At 42.1% G+C, this 26,236-nt stretch overlaps 2 protein-coding genes across 3 annotated transcripts; both read right to left on the bottom strand.

Annotated features, from left to right (window-relative positions):
- Positions 1 to 11,911, bottom strand: LOC8054706 (insulin-degrading enzyme-like 1, peroxisomal). Its single transcript, XM_002456397.2, has 26 exons — positions 11,511 to 11,911; positions 11,274 to 11,349; positions 9,892 to 9,959; positions 9,143 to 9,234; positions 8,941 to 9,014; positions 8,444 to 8,487; positions 7,906 to 7,957; positions 7,375 to 7,494; positions 7,195 to 7,307; positions 6,921 to 7,083; positions 6,718 to 6,810; positions 6,518 to 6,603; positions 6,202 to 6,288; positions 5,868 to 5,971; positions 4,935 to 5,037; positions 4,728 to 4,823; positions 4,391 to 4,580; positions 4,217 to 4,278; positions 3,938 to 4,042; positions 2,533 to 2,734; positions 2,231 to 2,439; positions 1,493 to 1,617; positions 1,312 to 1,363; positions 1,124 to 1,210; positions 630 to 752; positions 1 to 411 (listed from the first exon to the last, which is right to left on the bottom strand). Exons 1-26 carry the CDS (start codon positions 11,664 to 11,666, stop codon positions 157 to 159), a joined length of 2,937 nt encoding a protein of 978 aa, XP_002456442.1. The 5' UTR covers positions 11,667 to 11,911; the 3' UTR covers positions 1 to 156.
- Positions 15,028 to 20,340, bottom strand: LOC110433904 (vacuole membrane protein KMS1-like). 2 transcript variants are annotated; one of them, XM_021456957.1, is made up of 8 exons: positions 19,962 to 20,340; positions 19,358 to 19,569; positions 19,130 to 19,208; positions 17,929 to 18,231; positions 17,053 to 17,210; positions 16,652 to 16,768; positions 15,701 to 15,886; positions 15,028 to 15,589 (listed from the first exon to the last, which is right to left on the bottom strand). In XM_021456957.1, the coding sequence occupies exons 1-8, from the start codon at positions 20,035 to 20,037 to the stop codon at positions 15,410 to 15,412; spliced, it is 1,311 nt and encodes a 436-aa protein (XP_021312632.1). In that variant the 5' UTR covers positions 20,038 to 20,340; the 3' UTR covers positions 15,028 to 15,409. The 2 variants fall into 2 exon arrangements, with proteins under 2 accessions (XP_021312632.1, XP_021312633.1); XM_021456958.1 differs by having other exon boundaries at positions 19,130 to 19,199; positions 19,962 to 20,308.

The raw sequence follows: 26,236 nt of genomic DNA, 5'->3' as shown, positions 1-26,236 counted from the left end.
GAAAGTGATACGCTGTCGTGGATTATTGGTTAAAACCAATCAGTGAAGAATAGCATCAATCGTGCAATCGAATCTGATGCAGGATTCAGAATCGAATTCATGCGTATATATGCACAGGCCATTACACTAAGTACAGGAATAGCTGCATGATGGCTGTCAGTCCATGGTGATCCTGCCCGGACCTCCCTTGAGTGAGCTGTACAGCGGCCTCGATCGTTTGAAGCCGAATATGTCTGTAACTCTGTACATTTTGGGCGGATCGGCTTCGGCGATCGCCTTCTTGAATTCTGCCGAATGGTTGCCGCCGAAGACTTGCACGCTTAGTGTCCTTCTTTGAGGTGCGTCCACTTTTATGTACTGGTCGAAGTACTCAATGAATTCTTCTTTCTTGAGCTCTCTTAGCAGTGCCACCTGTTACATTTGTTAGCAACGGTCATATATCTTGACAATTACTGGCACAATCTTCTTATTTCTGTTTCCTCTGAATATAAGCTAGCGACAATTATAAATTTCGTGAAAATTTTCAACTATTACAGTATTATCTGTTAACTTGAAAGGCTACAGCCTGTTTGCTTTATACTTGATACAATTTCCTTTACAGGCATTGTTGCTGAAAGGAGAACACTTACCTCAGATTCCACTCTATCAAACTTTAGAGTTCCAGCCTCAATCTCTCCCCAGTAGAAATGAGATTCCTCCCATAAGTTTTTAAACTTCTCCAGTTTAGAATCAATTAGTGATTTCACATTTCTCTGAAATAACAAAGCCCATGTCAATGCTTCAAGCACAAAAAGATCTAGTCCAGTGATATGAAGTAATGTCCTTTGGTTATGAGCATACAAATAGTCCAACATTACAGGAAAAATAAAAAAATGAGGATAAACTTAGACTATCACGTAATATTTCTGTTTTTTTAAACCCATAGTTTCCCATCCTTTTGATCCACTATCTAGGTCCACATGTTCTGGTGGATGTGGCTTCTTTCAATCCAATGGTGGAGATGTTAAAGAGTGTTGCATGATATACTTAATGGAACAACAATTTTGCATTGCAAAGCACATGGTTTACTGGAAAAGTTCATTAGGCGTGAATGGAACGGGAAACCATAATGCAAACCACTAACCTTGAAATCCTTGTCGGAGAGTTCATAGATTTTGCTTTCAAACATCTTAAAGAATTCATCAACTCTACCATCAAGGTATGAAGGATCCTAGGCATCCAACAAAGTATCAGCAGGAGCAACAAGTACTGTAGGTTCTTTCCAAAGAAAAGAAAGAAAGAAAGAATAAACTACTCTAGGTTCACGTGTACCTTTACTGTGGACTGGATAACAACCTGGAGTGCCAGGACTCCATAGTCGAATCTGTAGAATGTCGCAATCATTGAAAGCTAAGATCTAAATGATATTTCAATTTTCAAATGTGAACTAAATCTTCATGTTATTCCTAAAAGGAGAAATTGACAAGCAGTACATGTAACCTCAAGCATATACCTCATAGAAAGACTTGTTATATACCCAAGTTGTTCAACAGTTCGTAGCTGGTTGAAGGCTGGCTGGCTTGCTATTAGAGAGAACAGCTCAAGTTTGATATTCAAAATGGCGTCATCCTGATGCACCTGAATATATTAAAGATACTTAGTATCTGGAATGCTTACAGTTAGTTTGAATGTCCCTAGCAAGGTAAATTCCATATATAATCAGAAAATCAGATATACTGAACCAGGGAGAGTAAATTCTTACATTAACTATGGGTCAGAGAAGACTCCTTTAAGTCATTCTGACTAATAAATAAATTCTTGTTGAGTTTGAGTACTTGATATTAGTTTGGACGTAAGCATAATATTGTATCACAGCTTTAAAATGTTAAATAAATGGGGTAAAACTTGCTGAATCTAATGAAAGCTACAAAGTACAAACCACCAATCACTTAAGTTTTTGATTAATTTTCCCTCCCTTTTCAAATATATGACGCTTAAGACAAACTATTTAGTTTATTTTTAACTAAATAGTTTGTCCTAAACGTAATATATATTTAAAAATGGAGGTATGATTGCACTTGGTTGGGAACCTGGCCTGGGCAGCACCACCAAGGCAGCTTCATCCAGCCCTGCTTGGGAGAGCTGCCTGCGCCAGACAGGTCCAGTCCACAAAGCAAACAGGCCTTTACTGCATGGAAGGACACAAGACATCTATACCTTCTTTCAGAAAAAAAAAAGAAGACATCTATACCTGTATATATTGGATAACTGATGAATTTTCATTCTTCTGGTTTAATCCCTCGGTTTGGTAGTAGCATTTCAACTCATTTTCAAGCATGACGATCCTTTTAGTCAGATATTCTGATGGAGACATGGATTTGAACAAAGAATTGGGGGCATTAAATATAGTGTTCTCGATCTCTTCTACGACAGATTTTGCTTCACTTGGTTCAATGTTCCCTACAAGGAGAATTGTAAACGTGCAATTAGAAATATTTTCCACTCAAGACACACATAAATAAATAAACACTATGATCGATACAAATGCCAAACCTTGAACATAACATTCCAAAAATGTTTTCGACAGTAGGTGTGGTACAAACTTTGCAAAAGAATCTGATTCAAGCTTAGAAAGAGCTTCAAGTTTCTCAGCTACAGGCCATCTTTTATCTTCCAATATCAAAGAGACATAGTATGAAGCTTGAGAATAAGGTTGTCGAAAATTGAAATTCTGGTAGTCCTTGACAGAAGTTTCCTGAGATTTAAGATGTTGGTCAGTAATTACTCATAAGAAATTACGATAATCCTTAGCATCACTGCCTTTTTGAAATGTGCATATTGCTCTATTTCATCATAATCATGATGCAATGTGCCACTTGCTATGCATGAATGCATAAAAAACTGCACCAACACAAAACAGTTAAACCTTGGAACTAGACATGGTTGCGTGATAGCACAGGCCCCCCCAAAATTAAGGACCCCCAATCACTACTTAGTCACTAAGTCCAGTTATGTCAAGCCTAAAATTTGCTCCAAGGTATGGGTTAGGTTCCACATACGGCCAAAACCCGCATTGTTACTACTCTGGACGGTGTGTAATATCTTTATGGCTTCTTGCATCCTGGACGTGGATGCTTAGGGATTCAATTCTATTGACCTTGTGTCAACAAATTTGCATCAAGGTTTGATCACATTCAAAACTTACATCCTTTATTGGTTACATGAACTTCACTTTATTCTTAATTTAGCTTTGTTCTATTTGTGAAACGTGAAACAAAAAGTTCATTACTTTTCCACGTCTTGTAGAGTTAGAAACTACATACCAGCTATTTGTATTTCCCTAGTTTAGGGTCACATTTTGTGTTTCACACACCAAGGCCTCAAAATCCTAGGCACGGGCTTGATTAATAGGATATATGCTTAATAGCCTTTTTTTTTCCTGCACAAATTGTGGTGTCTTTTTGTTAGCTAGGCCCTCCGTCCCAAATTATAGGTCATTTTGGCTTGTCTAGATGCATAGCTTTTGCTATGCACTTAGATATACGATATGTCTAGAATCTAGATAGAAAAAGCCAAAACAACCTATAATTTGGGAAGGAGGTCACATTTATTAGCATCTCTAATAGGTATTGACTAAGACTGTAATACTGCATGATTAGGTGCATAACTTGGACACCAAAATAAAAAGAATTATTTTAGATCGCTTCATTTGTATAAACTAAATTTAAGTGTAAAGACCTTCTATTTAGCTAGATGATTTTTGGAAGCCTGCCATAACTTCCTTGTAAGCCAACAAATATATCTCAATAATGAATAAGAATAACACACATGCAGAGCATAGGGTCCATGGAATATCATGTCAACAACTCAAATCTGACATATCATCTGTAAGGTTAAATGCGGCTTAGAAATATTATGAAAGGGAACAATAACGAAAGTAATAAGATCCACATATTACCTTCAAGGCAGAAAATCTGTTTGGCTTAACTTCAAAATTCGCAATTTGCACTAGTATGGCATTTAAGAGAACTCTCATCTTGTCATTGTAACCACCTAAAGAAACCTTTGGCAAACATTTAAAGTTAAATGGGAGAGTTCTAACAGAAATTAGCATAATAGCAGTAACTTCACGTTGCAACAGAATTTCAACAGTCAGCATGATAATTATAAATGCGAAGCATATATCTGTTAGTAGTGTGCACTGAAGATATAAGCAATCATAGTAACTTAAAAATACCTGGAATCCAGCTGAAGTAAGATATATTGAATAGAATAAACCAGCAATTTGAGCATCATAAGCTGCAAAAAATGCAGATAGTATACATGAACTTAAAGTTGGCAGTACTCTTTAAATTGATTGCTATGCATGGAAAAATATAAAAGTACACCAAATTTACAGATTCGTGCTTACCATAAGCATTCAAATAATCTACTAACAATTCAACAAAGAGCTCAGTAGCAACAACTGCTTCAGGGGAGTGGCTGGATAATGGACAGTGGAAATCAATGATAATGTGAACCTTTGGTGTGGAGAACAGCATATCAGGCTTATACCACAACTGTGAAAGTGGGCTCTTCCTTAACACTGTTGGAAAAATAACCTGGTAAAACATTACCCTTTTCATTAGAGTTATTTACTACACAAGGTCCCAACGATTTCAAATGAATATGAGTACGCAGATGATTCTCCTGCATGTTCGAGTAAAAAAAGTACAATGATGTTAGCATTGAGGTACTCTAAAACCGACCTTTTCATGCACTTCTTTAAGAGATAAATCCTTTGGTATGAAGATATTAGATTTTGGGAGATGGAGTTTCTCAGTAGGAGCTTTTTTAATCCATTGCTGTCAAGTAGAGAAAATCAATAACAATATGTTAGCACATCAACAGGTTAGGTGAAATAAGATGAATTCAATGAGGGAATACAAGAAAATGGGACTTTTGAAAAGGTGAACCTGTATCACAGAAGGAGTGACATTTTCAACTGAATATGGTGTGTTGTACCAGGGCTCAGCAGAACTCGTAGATCCTTCAAATTTTTTGGACTCCCAGAATATCCTAAATAAAGAGAAAGAAGGCATAAAGAAAGAACAAATGCATATGGTACAATGGGCAAAGTACATGGAAAACAAATTCAATTATATGAAACTGAAGTGGAATAATCAGCTACTGGGATTAACATTTTAACTACCACCTTTGAAAGAGTTACCCAAATTGTATGGACTATAAGAGTCAGTTGACTGAGGTCAAGTCCTTGTCAAGGCAAATTTGAGTGCCCTATTTTCCTCTTAATATAAAGCCACCAAGTTAGTCCTTGGTCTTTTTTTTGGGGTGGGTGGGTGAGTATGGATTATAAGATAGCTAGGCCAACACGTGCTTACACTAAGCATGTGGAGCTTCCCAGATCATATTTTTACAAAATTAAACACAGTATACATCCGGGCACAGTTCCATCAACTCCCAACATTTTCCGATACATATATGCATATGTGAATGAACAAAATCATAAACCAAGATTTCACAAGATTTGCCAGAGTTACGAATGTATCTCCTACTGCAAGTAGGCTTTTGTATTTGGCCCCCAGTGACAGGAAGGGAGATTTCACAAGATTTGCCAGAGTTACTAATGTATCTCCTACTGCTAGCTGAACTATAAGATTGAAGAAGGTACTCTAGTTGACAAAGTTTATTACAGCTTCTGCTCCCTTTTTTTTTTCTTTTTGATCTGCATACTCATCAGTAACGGAAGTGGCAAAAGGGAAGATAATTTTGATTCTATTGCTTGATTTACAAACTCTCCTCCTTTTATATCTTAGATTAGAAAAGAATCATTTCATGTATATGTGTTTACAAGGATAATGATATAGATGGCAGACTGCAGAGCGTACCTTACTGTTTCAGGTGATAGTTGATCGAGTATCATATTTATTCTTTGTGGTGCATACTTTGATGGTAATGCTGCTCCAACTAGCCATTCTTCTGGTGGGAACAACTGCAATACAGCTTACAAGTATTTGAAACTGAAGTCTAAGGATAATAATGAACAGTTACAGTTCAACAGATGTCTGACACAATAATGAAATTGTACTCAGTAGAATGTTTGTTGATTAGTGTTGTCAATGAAAGAGAATACCACAAGACAATATATTATCTATAAGGATAAATTTATATTAGAAATAACTGCAAAAGCTGGATCATGCTATAGGTTGTAGCGAAATATACCCGCATAGTTGAGACAGTATGCATCACATAGTTGATTGGATGGACTTTGTCTTGATAATGGAACTCCATTTCATTTATCGCCACAAGCTAGAAAATGACAATATTAGCATTTACTTTTTGTGTAACCGAATGTAAATCAATTAATTTGTTCCACAAGATGCTAATCACATGTAGAAGAGTTGATATTATGACTTATCAACCGGTATTGGCAACAAACAACCTCTAAATGTTTTGTGAAAGGAAAAGATAACATGAAAACAAGCAATTCATCGAATATAATATTACTTGATATGTAAGCCATCACCCTTTCCATTACCTCATTAAATATCCACTCATGGACTCCATCTTCTTTTAATAGATGAAGATATTTGAAGATCAACCCAACAATATCCTCCATGTGTTCTACAATGTACAATCATTGCAGCATAAAAGGCTTAACCGCTTAAGTAATATCTAAGTGCTTCAAATTAAAATAGTTATGCTACTTCAAGTAAGCAAATATGGATCAAAACTGACCATGACCAGCGTCAGTGAGCCTCATGCTTACTGAGAAAAAGGAATATTCATTACTGTCAGTGCTCTCTCCAGCCATTAAGTTCATGGCCCATCCTACAGTAGTCAGATTAGATATGTTACAGGTTGACAAGTAAAGGATGACACAACTATATATCTCGAGTGGATAAGGTCAGCAAAACAACCAACTGTGGAAGCAAACTTACCTAGCTCCTTTATAATATGGAAGATGGACCCCTCGCCTTCATGGCCAATGAGGTGACTCAGGTAACGGCAAGGACCTTCTTTGTAAAACTGGATGCTAGGTATAATTGGCCATATAATTCTTAGATAGTCCCCTTCTTCTATTGGTAGTGCTTTGACAAGAAGCTGTATATATGAGAAATCACCCACATTTGCCATCATTAAACCAATTTTCTCTAACAATTAGAACTGTCAAATGCGCTGACAAATAGAACTGTCAAGCATTCCATATTCTACCTGCAAATGTTCCTCTGAAAGAGGATGACTTGGACATTTGAAACTTCTCTGATCAGTGTTTTTTATGTCACTAAACATACGCTCAACCAAGCCCTGAATGCAATCGAGGCTCTCTGCAAAATCATTTTATCAGTAACAAATAGGCTTATGTACTCCAATGTACTAATTTGCAATACTTACCCTTTCCATAAACAACAAGATGCATAAGGTTCGCTGAATAATTCTCGTAAAACTTCAGAAGTTCAAGTCTGATGTCCAGGCCCCTCACTTTTGGTTTAGTTTCTAGTGTTTCCCAACTTCCTGATATATTAAATGGAAAATTCGAAAAATCAAAATGACAAATCCAAAACTCATTACATATTTGGGATTGAAAATTCCCATGAATACACAATAATGCATGGCCAGAAGATGTCCCTAGATTGCTAGCTTGAACTGAGTTATAACAGTCTGAGATCTATGCTTCTAATGCAATGAATAGCAGCTGTGTTTGTGCCAGAGAGAGAAAAAAGTACTGATAGAAAGTTGGTTACTGTAGCTATGTTGTTTACTGAAGCAGCCAGACCTAAATGCCTATATAAGAACTAGCTCCTTTGGCTCTTCTCCTTTGCATAATTCTTGCTTCCCAAACTAGTTAGGTCCAACAACTAACAAAGATAATAAGCTGCCAAAATGAGTACCCATGCAACTTATCTGAACATAGAGCATTCTTACCTGTACTGAATTTGTGGTAAGGGTGATCCTTTGAAGCCAGATGCTTTTGAAGCTGTGAGAGTTAAAAAAGAAAGAAACTGAGGCCACAATGTAGCATGGCTTTTGGATCAAAACTTTAAAGTGAACTGGTAAGTTTGAAAACTGGAAGATATTTTGAGGATAAGCAAGACTTAGATAATGAAAAGTATGGTTGATTCTTGTTCCAAAGTGAGTATGATTGCTACAAAAAATTACAGTGGTGTTCTCATAATATGGAAGCATAACTTGTAAAGTTAATTTGATAAACTAGGATATTAAGAGAACCAAAACTTCGATAATGCAAACTATGGTTGATTCTGTTTGTAACATAATTATGACTGCCTTAAAGATTTAAACTGTTATTTTATTAATATATAGAAGCACACCTTGCAAATAAGAAAATTGTGTACTCAAAATGCCTTTATGCACTACTGACTGCTATTCCTGATAGAGAGATGGCACGGAATGCAAAATTATTAGCTGATGTATCTTGAACTGACAATGCTGAACTTCCAAGTACCTGATACATTCTCCAGCCATCAGACAACAAATTTTTCTTGTGTTCTGTAAGGTAAATAAAATAGACAAATTAGACAGGATGTGGAATTCTTTACTGCAAATTATAGTTATTATGGTTGTTAGCTCAGACTAGTATAAAAATAATCAACCATCAAAGCTAGTTGCTTTGAGACATATAAGGTAATTTTGATTTTTCCCTATGTCAAAATTCTCTAATTTTGAGCAAGTTAATTGAAGAATACACCAACATCTGCAACATCAAATTAGTTTTGTTAAATCCACCATGGGATATGTCTTGGTCGTGCATTTATTTTATATTGTAGATGTTGGTGCATGTTTCTGTAAACTTCGTCGAAGATAACGTAGTTTGATTTAGGGCAAAACTAAAACGACTTACATTTTGGAACCAAGGATTAGTATTTATTTTATTTGCAATACAAATAGAAGGATATGCATTATCAAATGCAAATAGTCACCACGCACAAAACAACTGCTCACCAGAATCAACAGCTTTTATCTCTCTAAGAACAGCATCCTGTGACATCAGTGGCTTAATGAAGAACTGAGCAAATCTGTGCACCAGAAATAACCACATTTTTATTCAATGAATAACCATGCAGTAATGCAGAACTGAACTCAGAAGCTTATCCAACATACATAGATAACCTGAGAACAAAATACTGCTCAACAAGAAACTTGCCTATCTAGGGCTTCTTCAAAATTGTCCACATTGACATCGAAAAAGAAATTTGTTGTCTCTGAGCTTGTATATGCATTGTAAGAGCCACCATGCTGGTATTTTTACACCATACCAAATAGTCAAAGTTGTAACCAATGTACACTAAAAGTGGCCAGGAATATTATTAAAAAATATAAGGTAACAGTCAACTTCAAAACAAATCATATAACAGAATTCCAGGCAGGAAACTGTCCGAGGTGTAGAGAGGAGAGCTTAGCAACTCACTGACTTATGAAAGTAAATTTTTATTGCCTTTTTTCAGCATTTGCCATGCCATGTAAGGGTAACAAGACACCACCAAAATATCCATACACAGACGAGCTGCAGGCTATAGATTTGCATTACTAATTTATGGTAAGACTGGTACGTTGAACCATTTGAGTTGTACTCTAACCACCATGCCCCTATGGCCTTTTGGTACAACCTTACAAACAGTGTTCCCTGAACAATACACGAGTCATAAAACGCCACCTGTCTAATAAAAGCATTTCCTCTCGTCTTTTCTCCACATTATGACAGGCTCCGCTTCTAAAATCATGTAGAGCACACTGCAACTGAGTCAAACTAATCGAAATCTATATGGTTGTGTGATTTGTGTTAATTGTTGAACTCAAAGGATGAAACCTTTTTGCAAAATGAAATGAGAATGAATCCCCCCCCACCTCTCTCCCACCCCCAAACTTGGATTGGAATTGATGAATAGAATGTACCTCTGTGATATATTTCGTGTACTCATGTTCTCCAGGATACTTCTCGCTGGCATAAAATAGCATGTGCTCTGTAAGCAAGACCATGGTAATAACTCAATACCAAGATAGGGAAGAAAACAAAGAAACAGATAGTGTATTGTCGACATTACAACAGACGGTAAGAAATCATGACTATGATTAGAAGGAAATGAATTTTGGTTCACTGACACTGGTATCCATCAAACATCTTTTTAGGCGATGTTGTCTCTTCAAGATTACAGCAACACTTTGTGCCAAAAAAAAAAACACTCCCCTCTAGCGTAGACTGTCAGGTTGCCTTGCATGCATGGCAAATACAGAGTAAGGTTACAATCCTGCAAGTGCTCGGTACTTGCGTAATTGGTAGTCCCACAACGTGTACCACAGTGCCACTTAACTTTGTGCGGTGACTAGTGAAACTCACCCGCCCGCTGCAGTGTACACAACTACACATAAAGATCTGCACGAACTGTCGTGACCGTCCCGGCGTCCCCCATCCATCATATAAATATAGGAGCGAGGAAGCTGCCAAGGATCCTACCACTACCAGGCAGCAAGGTCCAGGAGCAATTTGGATTTATTTGGAAAACAAGGTCCTGTCCTGAGTAAACAATTCCTGAATCGCTCCATAGTATGATGAGATTCAATAGTGTCACCGACCTGGCGACTTACTACGTTACCCTTAAAGACTTTATAAACTGACATCACCCACAATTTTTAAAACTTGTGAGAAAAATGGTGTATTGCCCCTGGGCCCTGGCCAAAAGAAGCTTGGGACACAAGGGAAGGGATGCATGTACAGGCCGTAGGATCAATCATCATGGACGCTCTCAAAAACAAGCACAGGTCTCTTGCGCTGATTATATCATTATATGCTGTGCATCCAAACCGTCAGTTGTTTGATCCGACGGACAGAAGACGCCGACCTACAAAAGGAACATCCATTGACTTGACTGAAAGTACGCAACGTCATCATTTGACCGAGGAAAGCACCACGAACAAAGGCAGCTCTAGTAGCCAAGTTGGCATCTCCGTGATTCGCCAAGAGGCAATTCGAGACCGCAGCCGGATCACAAAAGGAGATCCAAGCCAGGCCCGCACGCGAGCGATCGAGCGAATCGCAGGGGCGAAAGTGCAGCGCTGGGGCCAGGCGCAGCTTGCAATCCCCAACCCAATCATTGGCTACAGCCCTAGACCAGATCCTCACTCCACGAATCAACACGAATCAGACTGCTGATTCGATCAGCACGAGCACGCAACGAATCGAAGGCGAAACCGAAGCGTTGGCAACGAGCAGAGCGAGATGAGCGAGGGGATGAGGAGGACTGAGGAAGTGAGGAGAGGAGTGGAATCAGTGAACTCACCGAGGAAGTGCGCGAGGCCCTCAAGTCCCTCCGGGTCGCTGAACGAGCCCACCTCGACCTCCATGCACGCCGCCGCCTGAGCAGAGCGAGAAGCAGAGAGAGAGGTTAGCAACCAAATCAATCGCGCAAATAATATGATCCTTCAGCCCACAAGCATTCCTCGCTTTCGCGGCGCTCTGCGAGAGAGGAGCAGAGAAGGCGAACGGCGGCGGCCGGAGACGGGGGACGGGGACGGACCTTGTCGGTGTCGGGGTCGCTGATTAGTAGGATCTCGAGCGCGTTGGCGAGCACCACGCGGCGGTACTCCCGCTTGTCGCTGCGCGCGCGGATGAACTCGACATTGCCGGTCCCCGCCGCCGGGGCCGCCGCCGCCACAGCCGCCGCCGCCGCCATCAGCACACGCTCACAATCCCCCGCCTCCGATCCTTCTCCTCCTCCTCCTCCTCTTAGCTTCGGCTGGACGCGATCCTCTGATGATCTCTCGCAATGGTGTGGATGCTGGATTGGAATGGGGACCAAGACAGACAGGACCCGGGTTGGGAGACTTGATTAGTCTATCTCTCGTCAATCAATTTATATAGTCAGGGACTCAGTCAGGGTCTCGCACACGGGGCACGGGCAGAGAGCAGGGGCCGTCCGTGGCAGAGAGCCGTCCGGGGCCGTCTTGAGCAGCTGCAGAAGTGCCTTCTTCTATGACGTTCGCAAAAAGGACGTGCCAAGTAACCGTTCGTGCGCGTCTCATGGCGAAAGGCCTTTCCACGCTAGCGAATGACGTGACAGTTGACACGCTGCCTGCGACCGGAACTGGCCTTTGCTCCGGTGGTGGGGTGGGCGACGGACGGACGAGCTCGGCTGCTCGGGGACTCGCCGACTCGATCGGCCTCGTGCCACCAGGAAACCAGAATCACCATGTTTCCTACGAAAAATCTGTGCATCCACGCTCTGCTCCGTGCCAGCAGCCGCAGCAGCAGCATTAGTGCGGCCTTGTTTAACTACATCCAAAATCTAAAAAACTTTTCAAGATTTTTTCTATTATATCAAATTTTATGACACATATATAAAATATTAAATATAGATAAAAAATAATTAATTGCATAATTAGACAAATTTGTTAAGCTAGTTAATCTATGATTAGATAATAATTATCAAATACAAATGAAAATGATACGGTACTCAAAAACTTTCATCCACTTAATTAAACAAAAGGCCTTGTTTAGTTTTTAAAAAAATTTGCAAAATTTTTCAGATTCCAGTCCTATCAAATCTTGCAGCATTATGCATGGAGCATTAAATATAGATAAAAGAAATAATTAATTACACAGTTATTTGTAATTTGCGAGATGAATCTTTTGAGTCTAGTTAGTTTATGATTAGACAATGTTTGTCAAATATAAACAAAAATACTATCATACCCATTTTGCAAAAAAGATTGAAACTAAACAAGGCCAAAGCCTGCATTACTTTATACTTGTTCAGCTGACGTGCCACGACCGGTGGCAGTGGGAACACGCTTCATTCTTGGCCGTAGCGAATCTTCGAGGAAACTGCTCGTGTTTTGGAAGTGGCCTGATGTGAATTTGGACTTTGGAGTATGGCCTTGTTTACTCCAAAAAAATTTTGCAATTTTTTTCGTTATATCGAATCTTTAGACACATGCATGGAGTATTAAATATTAACAAAAATAAAAACTAATTGCACAGTTTGGTCGGAATTGACGAGACGAATCTTTTGAGCCTAGTTAGTCCGTGATTGGACAATATTTATCAAATACAAACGAAAGTACAGTGTCGATTTCCAAAAAAAATTTGGAACTAAACAAGGCCTATACCGTTTTGGAAGAGAGTTGTCCTTTTCTTTTCATTTCATTTCATTTCTTTTTTTTAATGCGTTTTCTGGAATATGCAAAAGCGTTGTGCATTTTTATATATATTGAAAAGAAAACATGGTTCGTCTACACGACCAGCCCTTTTCAGGGATTACTCCTGTAGATTACAATAACAGGCCTGGTAAGGCTAAGATATATTTATCACCTAAATCTAAAAAGGCAACATAAGTGCGATTCTTATTCTGCAATCCTCCCGCCCTCTTGCTTGATTGTCGACACTCGACAGAGACTGATTTGTTTTGTTTGTGCTGCCGCGTTTTTATGAAGATGCCCAAGTTTTGTTCCTTCCTTTCAGATTTTTCATCAAGTCAAACCGCCCTTCGTCTGCCAGCGGCTAACGCTGGACCGCCGTGGACCAACTCCCTAGTATGAAAATGGTCTGCAAAAACAAAAACAACTCCCTTAGGCACGGCGTCTGGATTAGCAATGAAGCTTAGGCACGGCATTAGGTAGCGTTCGCTCTTTTGTATTTGTTGCTTTCAGCCTTTTTCACACGAGACTAGCCCTTGTTTAGTTCCGAAAACTGAAAAGTTTTCGGAACTGTAGCAATTTTGGTTTTATTTGATAAACATTATCCAATTATAGAGTAACTAGGCTTAAAAGATTCATCTCGTGATTTACAGGTAAACTGTGTAATTAGTTTTTATTTTCGTCTATATTTAATACTCTATGCACGTGGCGTAAGATTCGATGTGACGGGAAATCTTAAAAAGATTTTGCTTTTTGGGGTGAACTAAACAAGGCCCTACTCGAGGAGAGACCTTTTATGCAAAGTATACAATGACTGTGACTCTGATCGGAGTCGTGCTAGAAACGCTTGGTAAACAGGAGATGTGGTGTCTTCTGTCTTCGTCTCCTCCCCGCGTGAGAGCACTAAGCTTTAAAGGTCTTGTTTAGATGTGAAAATTTTTTGGATTTTGATATTGTAGCACTTTTGTTTATTTGTGATAAATATTATCTAATTGTAGACTAACTAGGGTTAAAAGATTCGTCTCGTGATTTACAGATAAAATGTATGATTACTTTTTGTTTTTGTCTATATTTAATGTTTCGTACATGTGCCGCAAGATTTGATGTGATATGAAATCTTGAAAACTTTTTGGGTTTCGGAGTGAACTAAACAAGGCCCAACTTTGGAAAAATTTTCATTGATCTCAGCTACAACTTTCGGCGTCGTGCCGCACTACGACTGCCAGTAATATGTCATGCGCGTTCTACTTGTATTCTACATTTCTCTACTCCTATCACAGTTGTTTGGTTCCGTGGAAAAGGTCTTCGCCCGACGACTCCTAACGAGTCCCGGGCTCCCAGCGGCAGTAGCAGTACGTACAGCACAAAAGGTTGCGGTACAGTTTGCTTAGCGTGGTTTTTGCTGACGTGTAATCGCACTCTGACACGAGAGATCCAGACTCCAGTGAGCTGCACTGCACTGCACTGCACGTGTGCTTCGATCCATGACAAATCACAAGGTGACAGTGAACGACGAGCCGAACGCCGAAACTGCTGATTCATATCTTCGATTGTTCATATACCTGCTGATTGGCCAGGATATACCTTGAAAACGTTCAGATGAATGCCCGCTGATTGCACGTCAGCGTTTTTCGCTGGTCTGGATTCTGGTGAGATGACGAGCTTTTCTCGATTTCTTGGTGACAGCGCTAATTCTGGTGCAAAACGTATCTGTGGTACTCGTACTTTAAAAATAACACTAATAATTAACTATCATATCCATTAGTGCAACATGATTCGTATTGTTCTGCGGAGACTATTCACCACCTGCTCCGGAGCTAGCAAATTCGATGAGGTGCGCTTGCTCCTGCTGGCGCCAATTGCAAACCAAATGCACACAGTAAACTTGACACAATGATGTATCATTGTTGAATCCTCCCGGGTTTCTATTGCATTTCAAGTCCCCAAAATAAATAGGAACAGGTATGAGTGATACATCTCGGCAAAGCCAACCGTGGTCCATAAACAATCCCTACTGCTCATCCGTGTAGATGTCCGAAAAATAAACAGAATGACTCCTCGACAAACTGCCAGTACAGGATCAATGACAAAAGGTCGCAGCCATCACCTGACTAGTTAACCAAGCCCATGATTTTGTTCACTGTACAGATGAATAACTACTAATACTAATTGTTGGAACTTGAAATCATCTGCAGGGGCCTAGCCAGAAGCCCAGGAGTCAAGTCTACAGAGGAGAATCTTTGCAGCTAGCGGCTGTGAATAAACACCACTAGCTGTGCCACTAGTTAGTTTTCGAATGGTCCAGGAGTGGGGAATCGGAAATAAGTTCCATCTCCATATCCTGCTGCTTTTTGAGATAATCCTGTGCCGTTGACGTGATTATCTTAATGAAGAAGTTCAGAAGCACAAGCCACACTATAGAGTTCCAGACAAATGTAAAAGAGAGATTCCACTGTTTCCCCTGTACATGGTACAATTATCGAACCAATAAGAAACTGAGATGAATATTATGGGCAGGTAAGACAGGTCATTCAAGCTCAAACTGTCACAGATTTAAACTGAAGGTACTGACCTCCATTTGTGAGGACGGTGAGACTGGCGCTGGTGGTGATAGATACTTGTCCTTGGCAGCATGAAGTTTGGCAATCACAGTTGGAAGGGTGGCAGAAAACCCAGGAATGTGACCAAATATCCAGATTAGCTCCTTTTCAATAAGATACAAGAGCTGATTGTTGCACAGTGACACAATAAATAGTGTCTGCAAGAGAGAAAAATAATGCATGTTAGACCAGTATTGGAGTCAAAACCACCTGACAAAAAAAATGACTCAAAAATTCAGGAAGTCAGGTACCATAATAAGCTTAACCAGAGAAGTATCACAATCAATTTTAGTGAGTGCTTCAGAAATAGAAGTTCATTTTAAAGTTTGGTGGTTTTATATTCTCTAATTTGGATACCCAATAAACCTACAGAATCAAACCAAATCCAGATCATCACATTGTATTCCATTACTGAACTATAATTAATTTTATTGCAAGTAGGAATTCAAGAATTAATCAGGGGATAGGGAAATAAACAGGACACAACTCACTGAGCGCTCATCCTACTAATAGATCAAAGCAACTCATGAGAATCCTGACATAGTTTGTGCTGAAATCATATCCAAAGAGCTAAGCTTTCAAGGCCTAACATAAACAAGACTAGCATCAAGTCTAAATCTCATTATGCTGTTGGCTTTTTCTCAGATAAAAAGTAAGATTTCAAAATTTGAATCCAAGTCAATAAGAATGATGGCATACAAGCATATGAAACTATGCAACATGGAAGAACATTTCCATCTAATTAAGTTACTAAATGAATGTCTTCTCAAAGATTAAAAAGACCACTAGCCATCATTGAAATCTCTCCAAATGATTGAACACACGCTAACAATAAAGTGTGTGGCAACAAGTAGAACAAAGGCACACACAAATCACAATAAACATAACTACTGGCTATTATATTATAAGATTAGATACCTCACCTGAATATGAGTCTTGATGATGGCTTTCCCAATCAAAGTAGCAAAAAAGAACTCCCAGAAAGGCACACCAAATTGCCCACACATAATACCAGCAAGGTCAAAGAGTGGATTCGGAACCTAATACGAGCATCAAAATTAGGCAATTATTTTAAAAAAAATAGAATAAAAATCCTTCAAAGCAACTTATGGTAACTGCTGTACAGAGAATGTTCCATACGCTTATTTGTTGGTGTCATTTTATCTAGACAGCTTTCAAATGTGGAGCTAAAGCTTGCACATGGTACAAAGGTGCAAAAAAGATTAATTGTGAAGGCACAAAATCAAATGGTTCATAAATTATGGGTGTAAAATATCCACACTGAAGAACTTAGGTAACAAAGGATGGAAGATGGGAGACTAACCGAAGCAAGTATCAAGATAGAGAAGAAATTGAGATGTTGAGAGTGAGAGAGAAGCCAACGCTTGGTTCGATTAAGAGTGGATGATACTGGCCCATCTTCTTTGGAAGTAGCGGCATCAAGCTCCTTAACAGCTTTTGACTTGCTACCTGATAAGCGAGCTGCAACATGACACAACATCCATTTAGGTTAGGCAGCTCAAACTGATTAAAAGAACAGAAACAGAATGCCACAACTAGCCTTCCAATTCTTCCCAAGAACTCACAGGCAACATTCCTCTAAATAGTTATTTCCCTAAAATCCATCACACAATTGAAACTCCACAGAACCTCAAATGCTACCTAAATAATCAGCATGGGCACAGCCTTATGCACATTGGTCTATTATTCAGTTATACGATGAGTTTTATGAATTTAAGGGGGAAAACTCAACATAGCAATATATCGTATACTGATTATGCAAAAATATTCAGGGGCCTCTAGAAGGACATGAAATCAAAGTTAAATGAATGCAGCGACAGCAAGCCAGCATGCTACATAGTAAAACTGTAGGAAAGATGTATCTGTTGTTGTTGAGATAATTTAGTTAGAAGCACTACAGAGGCTAGTAACACTTCTGTTCAGCGATTGGCAAAAGTTGTGGAGGAATATAGCATAGAATATCACTGAACAGGCATAACACACAGTGATGAAAGTTCATGCAAAGGTAGGGTTTAGGAAAGGTTTCTAGACAGCTCCCTTGCCAATTTTGCATTGAGGCTGGTTCGAACCTGAGACCCCAGACCCCATGTGGAGGATCTACCACTGCACCAGGCCCACTCCTCTATATAATAATCACTACTTAATTTTAGACGGAAAAATAAAGGCATTGCAATTTTACCTGCTCGTGATATAAAATAAGGGGGGAGCTCGCCAAGCGCAGTCCCAATTCCCCAAAGAACTGCTTCCAGCTGTATCTGAGGTAGTAAGTCGAAGACTGGGATCCTAACTGAATGAGCTGATGCTGGATACACAGGCGGTCCAAATTCTGAACATTTCTTGTCAAGCCATGATGGCCCAACCTTTAGCTGTATGGTGTCATATGGAGCCATTTTCAGATCAATTCGACCACATTGGACAGCCTTAATAGTGAATAGAGCAATATGAGGACCCAGATACAGCACAAATGTATGCAAACCAGAACCTGCATTTAAAATTTCAAATCATCAGCTTAGAAAATGAGTTTGCTTCTCTGTTGCAGCAATAAAACATTCCAAATTTACATGTCCCAGTTTACAACTTTAACAAGCATTAATTGTAGGCAGTAAAATCCAGATAACAAACAGACCATGCTTAGCAAAAAAGGCATGACTACTTGCATTGATTAAATAACATTACAGAAGCTTGACAGAATAATGTCTCAAGAATCAAGACTAACTGGCCATAAATAACCTTCCAAATAAGGGAAAGAAGGGATCAGCTTTCTGCATACTTATTTGATGTGGCTGCTCTGCATAAACAGCTAGGTACATGCAGGAAAAAAAGGTGCCGGCAGCTCAGCACAGTAAATTGTTCGAGGGTAACTAATCTAGTGTACTGAAATTGATGAAGAATCAGTTACAGATGAAACATTCACAAAAAAACTGGCAAGGATCTGGATCATGTGACAGCTAGATATTGAGAAGCAAATAATTATGGCATGAAAAAGGCAAACAGTAAAGCCACTATTCACTCAAGCTAGTGCCAGTTATTTCTCCTGTTGTCTGTATTTGATATGTAATCTGGCAATTGGTGCCCACCTTTAACTGTTTTCTTTATAAAATCCTAATATGGTTGCAAACACGAACTAAGCAGGCATAGGATGGTCACTCATATCATTCCTTTAATACACTATTCAGCAACGAAGACCAAATTATTAAAGAATATATGTTTCAAAGCCTTCAAGCATACCATACTGACTATACAGTTAAGACTTAAGACATGATAACCAAATATTTGTAGGACAAGACCAAAGAGGTCAATAAGTAAACTCCAGCGACATTTTATTAATTTGCTTTTATTTTAAAATACGCAGTGTTGAGAGGTGTGAAAATACAACTTGCCTAGTCCAATTGACGAGGCCACACCTAATGAAGCCCACCACAACACAAATTTAGCATAATTAAGGAATTCCTGCACATGCTGCATACTTGTCAGCCAAACAACATTAGCGTTCAAAACTTCAAATACATTACCAAGATGCTATAATAAAACAACAACATTGTTCTTATAAAATGACTATCCATATCCCATAGATTAAGACAAAGACATGAGAAGGATATGCAACACACCTTCTTATTCTGGCCATCCGAAACGGCGAGTAAGATTCCAGAAGCTACCAACAGAACAATTAGGAGAAAGAAGAAACCACCCTTACTCAGGATATACGTTGCTAATCTTTTCAAGTATCGTAACATGGCTAACAGGAAAAAATGCAATGTTCTGAGTGGCTGTTTTGTCAGCGTCAAATTCTCCAAGTCCATTTTGTGTTTCGCTCGAAGTTCTGCAAAATAAACAAATACATGATATAAAAGGAAAACAGACAAACAGCATTAGTCATCGGCTCGACGCCTAAACCAAAAGCTAATAGGGTGTTTGGTTTGAGAAATGGGTTAGTCCATCATCTTTTCACTCCTCATCTTAGTTTGTGGATAGAATGGGCTATTCATCATCACATAAATCCTTACGAGCTAATAATTCATTCCTCGCAACCTAATAATTCATTCCTCGCAAACTAATAATTAGTATTATGAATGGAGTCATTCCACCAAATTTGAGGAATGGACTCATTGCACCACCTCATTTAGAATGGTCACCAAACACCCTTAAGTTAGCTCGACATGAAACCAAGCCGATCCACAAACGCCACACATAGAACAAAGCCACGGATCTCACCGGGGATTACGCTTCCGCCAACGTTGGACCAGCTCCGAGACGGCGGTGCCGCCGCGGACATCTTCCGGCGCCCCATCGCTCCCAGTCCCAGTCCCACTCTGCGGCGCGCGAAAACCCTACATCACGCGGCTCAACGGCACCGGAGCCACCCTGGGCCGCGCCCGCCCGGATCTGACTCGAAGCTCCAAGGGCCTCGCGAGCTGACGCAGGGAGGAGCCGGAGCGGACCGCGCTCGAGATCGGAGAGGCTGTCCGCCGCGGAGGCGCCGAGACCGGTGGGAGTTCCCTCGCGTCGCGGGTCGCGCTGTTCGTTTCAATTCATTTTCTCTTCCCCTTTTTGCTCTCCTCGCTCCGGTTGGTCTTTTTGGGGGGTAAACGAAGGCCGTTGTTTCCGTTGTTGTGGGTGCGGGAAGGAAACAAAAACCGGCTCGCTTGTGGGAGGCTTCTGACTCTCGCACACGGGGCCCACAAATTGTTTAATAAGTGGGTCCTCCGTGTCGGTGAGCGTAGTGGCCTGGTGGGTGAACGTACTCCGTCGTAGGATTAGTTAGCACTGTAGAGATAGTTGAGCTGCGCACCGAGATGCTGGCCAAGTCGGGGACGTGCACGGGAAGAACGAAAGAGTGGTGCGTGGGCGTTGTCGTTGCACTGCGAGCGATGCCTTCCCAGATGCGTAGGGAAAAAGAATAATACTATACCTCCCGATCCAGTTTTGGTAAAACAAATGCCGGTGGTCCCGGGCTTAAAAAAAAAATTTTAAACAAGAGGCTTAAAAAAATCATCTTTCACTAAACTCACATTAAACATGGATAGGGAGGAGAAGCAAAGTCTACAGTTTAGTAGAGTCCAAAAACCCCTCGTGTTTGTTAAAAAAAAAAGCACGTCTACATCTCTGCGATATACTTTCGTATTGCTTTACCAAACTTCCTATTTAGCTCAAAAGCGTTACAGCAGACCATATATAGCTTGGAAAGAACAAACCAAACTTTGGTTCCACAACGTTAATGTAGACATCGGCTTCTGATATGGGCCTCAATATGTGCAGAAAAATACTTATCCATCCACTCAAGTTCTGAACGAGAAGCGTGGGGGATAGTAACTGGGAAGAGACGACATCTACAATATTTAACTAAGCTTGATGTGGCACGCGTGTAAGATTAGTGTTCGCTTGGCTGATAAGTCATAGCTGGAAATATTGTTCGTTGATTTATGTGAGAGAAAAACACTGCTAAATGACTGATAAATTCGGCAGATAAGCTCAAGAAAACAAGCTCGGTTCGGTTTACTCTTTCTATGGTTATATTTTCATCTAGTGCTTACAATTTGATTTGCTCATTCTATGGTTATATTTTCGGTAACACTAGATTATTGGCTCTTAGTTATTGTTTGCTTTTAAAAAAGCTACTCAATCCATCCCAAACTATAAGACGTTTGATTTTTTTTACATCAAATTTGCTCACTCGTCTTATTTAAAAGTTTGCGTAAAATATCACTTCTTTTATCGTGGTTTGGTTTATTAATAAAAGTTTTTCAAGAATGACTTAAATTTGACTATGTTTGCACAAATCTTTTGAATAAGATAAGTGGTCAAACTTGGGATAAAAAAGTCGAACATTTTATAATTTGGGATAGAGGGAGCATGTCTAGTAAGAGGTAAAGAATATATTTCTTTTTATATGCTTTTCACTAAATTATAAACATTCTTGGGGGTTGTTTAAAAGCTAACCGCTCTGCACATTTGGCGCGCCTCCCTCTCCATAGGTTGTAATGGGTAAGGGCTTTGATGCATTACAACTTAGTCAAGAATCAAACAAGAATGAAGCTAAGACATGGCGAGTTGTAACCAGCTGAGAGTGACAACTAAACAGAACCTAAGGTCATGCCCTAACCTATATCTCTTATAAGAACAAACCTCACTATCGTTCAGTCTCCACATGCAAGCTATCCATATATCGTCTTTCACTAAATGCCACATCATCCTCCCTAATAAGTGCTACAATATCTTCCAATGCAATACAATTACTGTTTTCAACCTACATACAAGGCATGCATGGCATCACATTCTCCTATCATTCGATCTAATATTCTATAAATATTTTATTTGATTTTTCCATTAGCTTATCCAATTTTGACAACATATCTCATATCATCAATGACACAATCATTTTTTTATATAAGAAAGTCCCGCAACAATACACAGGGTATTTGTCTAGTTTATAATAATGAACAGAAGTATAATTCATGGGAGAGAATTGGATTCCAGGTCCATGCAATTTTACTCTGATATAGTTAATGAAAATGATGATCTCTATGAAGCTAGAGACAACAACACAGTTCCCAACCCCCCCTGTGGGGGTATAAACCCCTATACCCTTACGGCTAGACTTCAGCCAGGAAGCTTGGCCCACTACGAGACGAGTTCAAGGCTTGATCCGACAGCCCGAGTTTCGCGCAAGGAAACAAGACGTGGAGATCAAGCAGGATTCTAGTCGGTTAGAATAGGAATTGATATCGAATTATCTATGGCAATTGTAACCGGCTAGGATTAGTTTCTAGATCTGTAACCCTGCCCTCCAGACTATATAAGGAGGGGCAAGGGGACCCCCTAGGACAGATTATCTCTCAACACAATCCAATACAACCAGACGCAGGACGTAGGTATTACGCCAACTCGGCGGCCGAACCTGGATAAAAAGCTTGTCCGTGTCTTGCGTCACCATCGAGTTCGTAGTTTGCGCACCGTCTACCGATAAACTACTACCGTGGGTATACCCCAAGGTAGACTGCCGACCAGCTTTCGTCGACAGTGGCGCGCCAGGTAGGGGGTGTGCGTACAACTTTTCCGGCGAACAAGATGGCCACGATCCCAGCTTCGGCGACCGTGCCCGAAGGCCTCACGTTCACCGTCGGCCAGATCACGTGGACGACGTGCAGCGGCGGTTTCGCGACCACGGTTCCGAAAGAGATCCAGATCCAATCTGAGATCACGCCGTCTCCGACCACACGCACGACGGCACCAAGCTCCCGACCACCGTTCCCGCTCTACAAGGGAAAGGAGATCGACTGCTCGGACCTCCTCCAAGCGCTCGATCGCGCTGACTCCAAGCTACTCGAAGTCTCCCAACTAATAGATGGAGTTCTGCGCCAGCCCGACCAAGCCGCTCGAGCGGATTTTTCGAAATTCCGCCGGCCAACTCGTGTCGCCACACACGAACGGCTAGGAACGTCCCTGACGATAACCTCAACCCCCGCAGGACGATCCGTCGAGCTCAAAAAGGAAGACTATCCTTGCGGCCTGAACAACTCGGCCTCTGTTCACTCACAGCATGTCCAATCCGTCTTCAGCAAAGCGGGCTGGTCGCCGACAAGGAACAATCGTCACCATGTCAACATGGTGACCATCCGAGAGCTACGGGACGGCCAGGTGTCTAGCACCAACTCAAGCACCGGCTCCGTTCCCACCGAGGTTGTGAACACCGAAGACGAGGACTACGACCTGGATTTCCCTTCACACCCTCCGGGTTTCGACCGGTTCCCGATATTCCCCCCCCCCCCCGGGCCCCCCCCCCCCCGGCGAGGGGATATTGTATTCAATGTCAGCGCCGACGAACCGGTTGTTGACGGAGAAACAGACGACCAGAGGCAACTCCGCGAACAGCGTAACGCCGATCGCGCCCGACGGCGTGCGGACGAGCAACAACAGACGCCACCAGGTAACCTCAACGATGCCTTTGACATGGTCGGGGACCAACCGGTCTACAAAACACCAAGCGCCAACGTGGCTGTCGCCATGGCCAACCTGGATCGGCTTCCTGACACACCCGAATGCCAGGGAGTCCGAACCAGTATCCGAGCACACCTGATCGCCGCGATGGGACAGACAGCGACTCTGCTCAAGAGAGTCCAGGACGTCTCTTATACGGAAGCCGCCTCCGACCAGACTCATCGTAGCCGGGCCTCGCCCAGCAGGCGTCGCCGCAGCCGCTCCCCCGACAACCGTCGAGGGGACTCACGGCGCGACGATGGTGGTCGAGACGCCGATGGCCGCCGCCAGCAGAACCGCGTACGCGGCCAGGAAGAAGAAGATCAACACAGGGATCTCCGCCAAAACATCCCTCCCAAAGATGCCCGGGACCGCATCAACAGGCGCGCCGCAGAGAGAGCAGTCCACGAAAACCTGCGCCGCATCGAGTACGATGCGACCCATGGTCCTCCGGGCCTAAGGCAGTTCTCCTCACACCTCCGCCAGGTCGTGTGGCCCAGAAATTTCAAGCTCGAAAAACTTAAAAAATACGACGGCAAGGAAAATCCAGAGAACTGGATCACCCTCTACGAAATCGCCGTCCGATCAGCGGCAGGAGATGAGCACGTCATGGCTAACTACTTCCCCGTAGTCCTCGACCAGGCTGGTCATCAGTGGCTTCTCGGCTTGCCCGAGGACTCCTTCGACTCTTGGGAAGAGCTACGACAGGCTTTCATTGACAACTTCATCGCCACATGCGAGCAGCCCGGAAACAAGTATGACCTTGAAAGAATAAGAGACAGGAAGAATGAACCTCTGCGTGATTACATCCGACGATTCTCGGACATGCGTCTCAAAATCCCGAAGATTTCTCATGACGAGGCCATATCAGCCTTTATCAAGGGCTTACGTTTCCATGAAGCGCTGAGGAACAAGCTGTTGCGTAAGCGTCCATCAACGGTAGCAGAGCTCCTCGCCACGGCTAAAAATTATGCCGATGCTGATGACGCAGAAAAACTAATCCGAGACGATGCGAGAGGCACCGACCAGCCCTCCCGGCGAGACGACGGTCGTGGCCGCTACGACAACAGAAATCACCGTCGCTCCGACAACCGCGATCACCGAGAGGGTTGGGATCGGCGGCGCGACAGCCGCGACGACTTCAGAGGAAAGCGCCCTCGCGAATACGACCACGAAGTAAACACGGTCAAACGTCCCAATGGACGACGGGACTACCAAGACGACTATAACAAAACGTTGAAGGGACCGTGCCAGCTACACCCAAAGTCTAACCATACCATGGAAGAGTGCCGCGTCCTCAAAAATATCTATACACGGCGGGCCGCCCAAGAAGACACCGCCAAGAAAAGTAACAAACGCGACGGGCACGACCACGAAGATGAGGATGAGGACCAAGACAGGGACCCCCGACACCAATACGTCAGCCCCACCGACGTGGTCCACTCCATTTTCGGGGGCAAGGTCTCCACTGAGTCCAAGCGAGAAAGGAAGCTGTTGAAGAGAGCCTGCCTCAACATAGACAGCACGGACGGGCTGATCGCAGATCCGAAATTTCCCGCCTGGTCCCACAGGGAGATCGCGTTCAGCAGGAAGGACCAGTGGGCCGCTATCCCAGAGCCGGGTCGTTTCCCACTAATTCTTGATCCCTGCATCAATAGCATCAGATTCGAGCGCGTGCTCGTGGACGGGGGAAGCTCCATTGACATCCTCTTCCGCAATAGCCTGCCCGCCCTCAAGATATCACCAGCGCAACTAAAACCTTACGACGCCCAATTCTGGGGGGTTCTGCCAGGTCAAAGTTCGGTCCCCCTCGGACAGATAACATTGCCTGTCCAATTCGGCACACCCGATCACTTCCGGACGGAGTTCATCAACTTCGTAGTCGCGGACTTCGACGGGACCTACCACGCCATACTGGGCCGCCCATCGCTGACAAAGTTCATGGCAGTCCCGCACTACTCATACCTAGTGCTTAAGATGCCCACGGAGAAGGGTGTCCTGACCGTCAGAGGCAACGTCTACACTGCGTACACCTGCGAAGAAGAAAGTTTCAAGATCACCGAGGCAATTGACCTCTCAATCCGCATGGCGGAAACAGCAAACCAAGCCGCACAGCTGCCCCCCGACCAGCTCCGATTACCTGAGCAGGAGACAGCCAGAAAGAATTCGAAATCCAAGGAGTACAAAGAAGTGCAGCTGGTCGAAGGCAACCCCGAGAAGACAGCCCTCATCGGGGCTAACCTGGATCCAAAATAGGAAGACGCGCTCGTCAGGTTTCTAAGGGACAACGTGAGCGTTTTCGCATGGAAACCCGCAGACATGCCCGGCGTCCCACGAAACCTGATCGAGCACTCCTTAAACGTCTCGAAGACCGCAAGACCAATCAAGCAAAAACTGCGACGGTTCGCTCGCGACAAAAAGGAGGCTATTAGGACAGAAATAACACGGCTTTTAGCAGCTGGATTCATAAAAGAGGTGTATCATCCCGATTGGCTCGCCAATCCGGTTCTTGT

This window comes from Sorghum bicolor, chromosome 3 (genome assembly GCF_000003195.3).
Source record: "Sorghum bicolor cultivar BTx623 chromosome 3, Sorghum_bicolor_NCBIv3, whole genome shotgun sequence".
In the NCBI taxonomy this organism is placed as follows: Eukaryota; Viridiplantae; Streptophyta; class Magnoliopsida; order Poales; family Poaceae; genus Sorghum; species Sorghum bicolor.
Note: the sequence above shows the minus strand (reverse complement) of the source record. Positions and strands in the feature narration are given on the sequence as shown.

Coding starts and splice junctions, on each gene's coding strand:
- LOC110433904 (XM_021456957.1), bottom strand. CDS start 20,037: ATGGGGCGCCGGAAGATGTCCGCGGCGGCACCGCCGTCTCGGAGCTGG. Junction 19,209..19,357: donor CGGATGGCCAGAATAAGAAG/GTGTGTTGCATA, acceptor ACAAGTATGCAG/CATGTGCAGGAATTCCTTAA. Junction 16,769..17,052: donor CTATCTTGATACTTGCTTCG/GTTAGTCTCCCA, acceptor TGCTCGTATTAG/GTTCCGAATCCACTCTTTGA.
- LOC8054706 (XM_002456397.2), bottom strand. CDS start 11,666: ATGGCGGCGGCGGCGGCTGTGGCGGCGGCGGCCCCGGCGGCGGGGACC. Junction 4,043..4,216: donor TTACTTCAGCTGGATTCCAG/GTATTTTTAAGT, acceptor TGTTTGCCAAAG/GTTTCTTTAGGTGGTTACAA. Junction 2,735..3,937: donor ACAGATTTTCTGCCTTGAAG/GTAATATGTGGA, acceptor CTTAAATCTCAG/GAAACTTCTGTCAAGGACTA.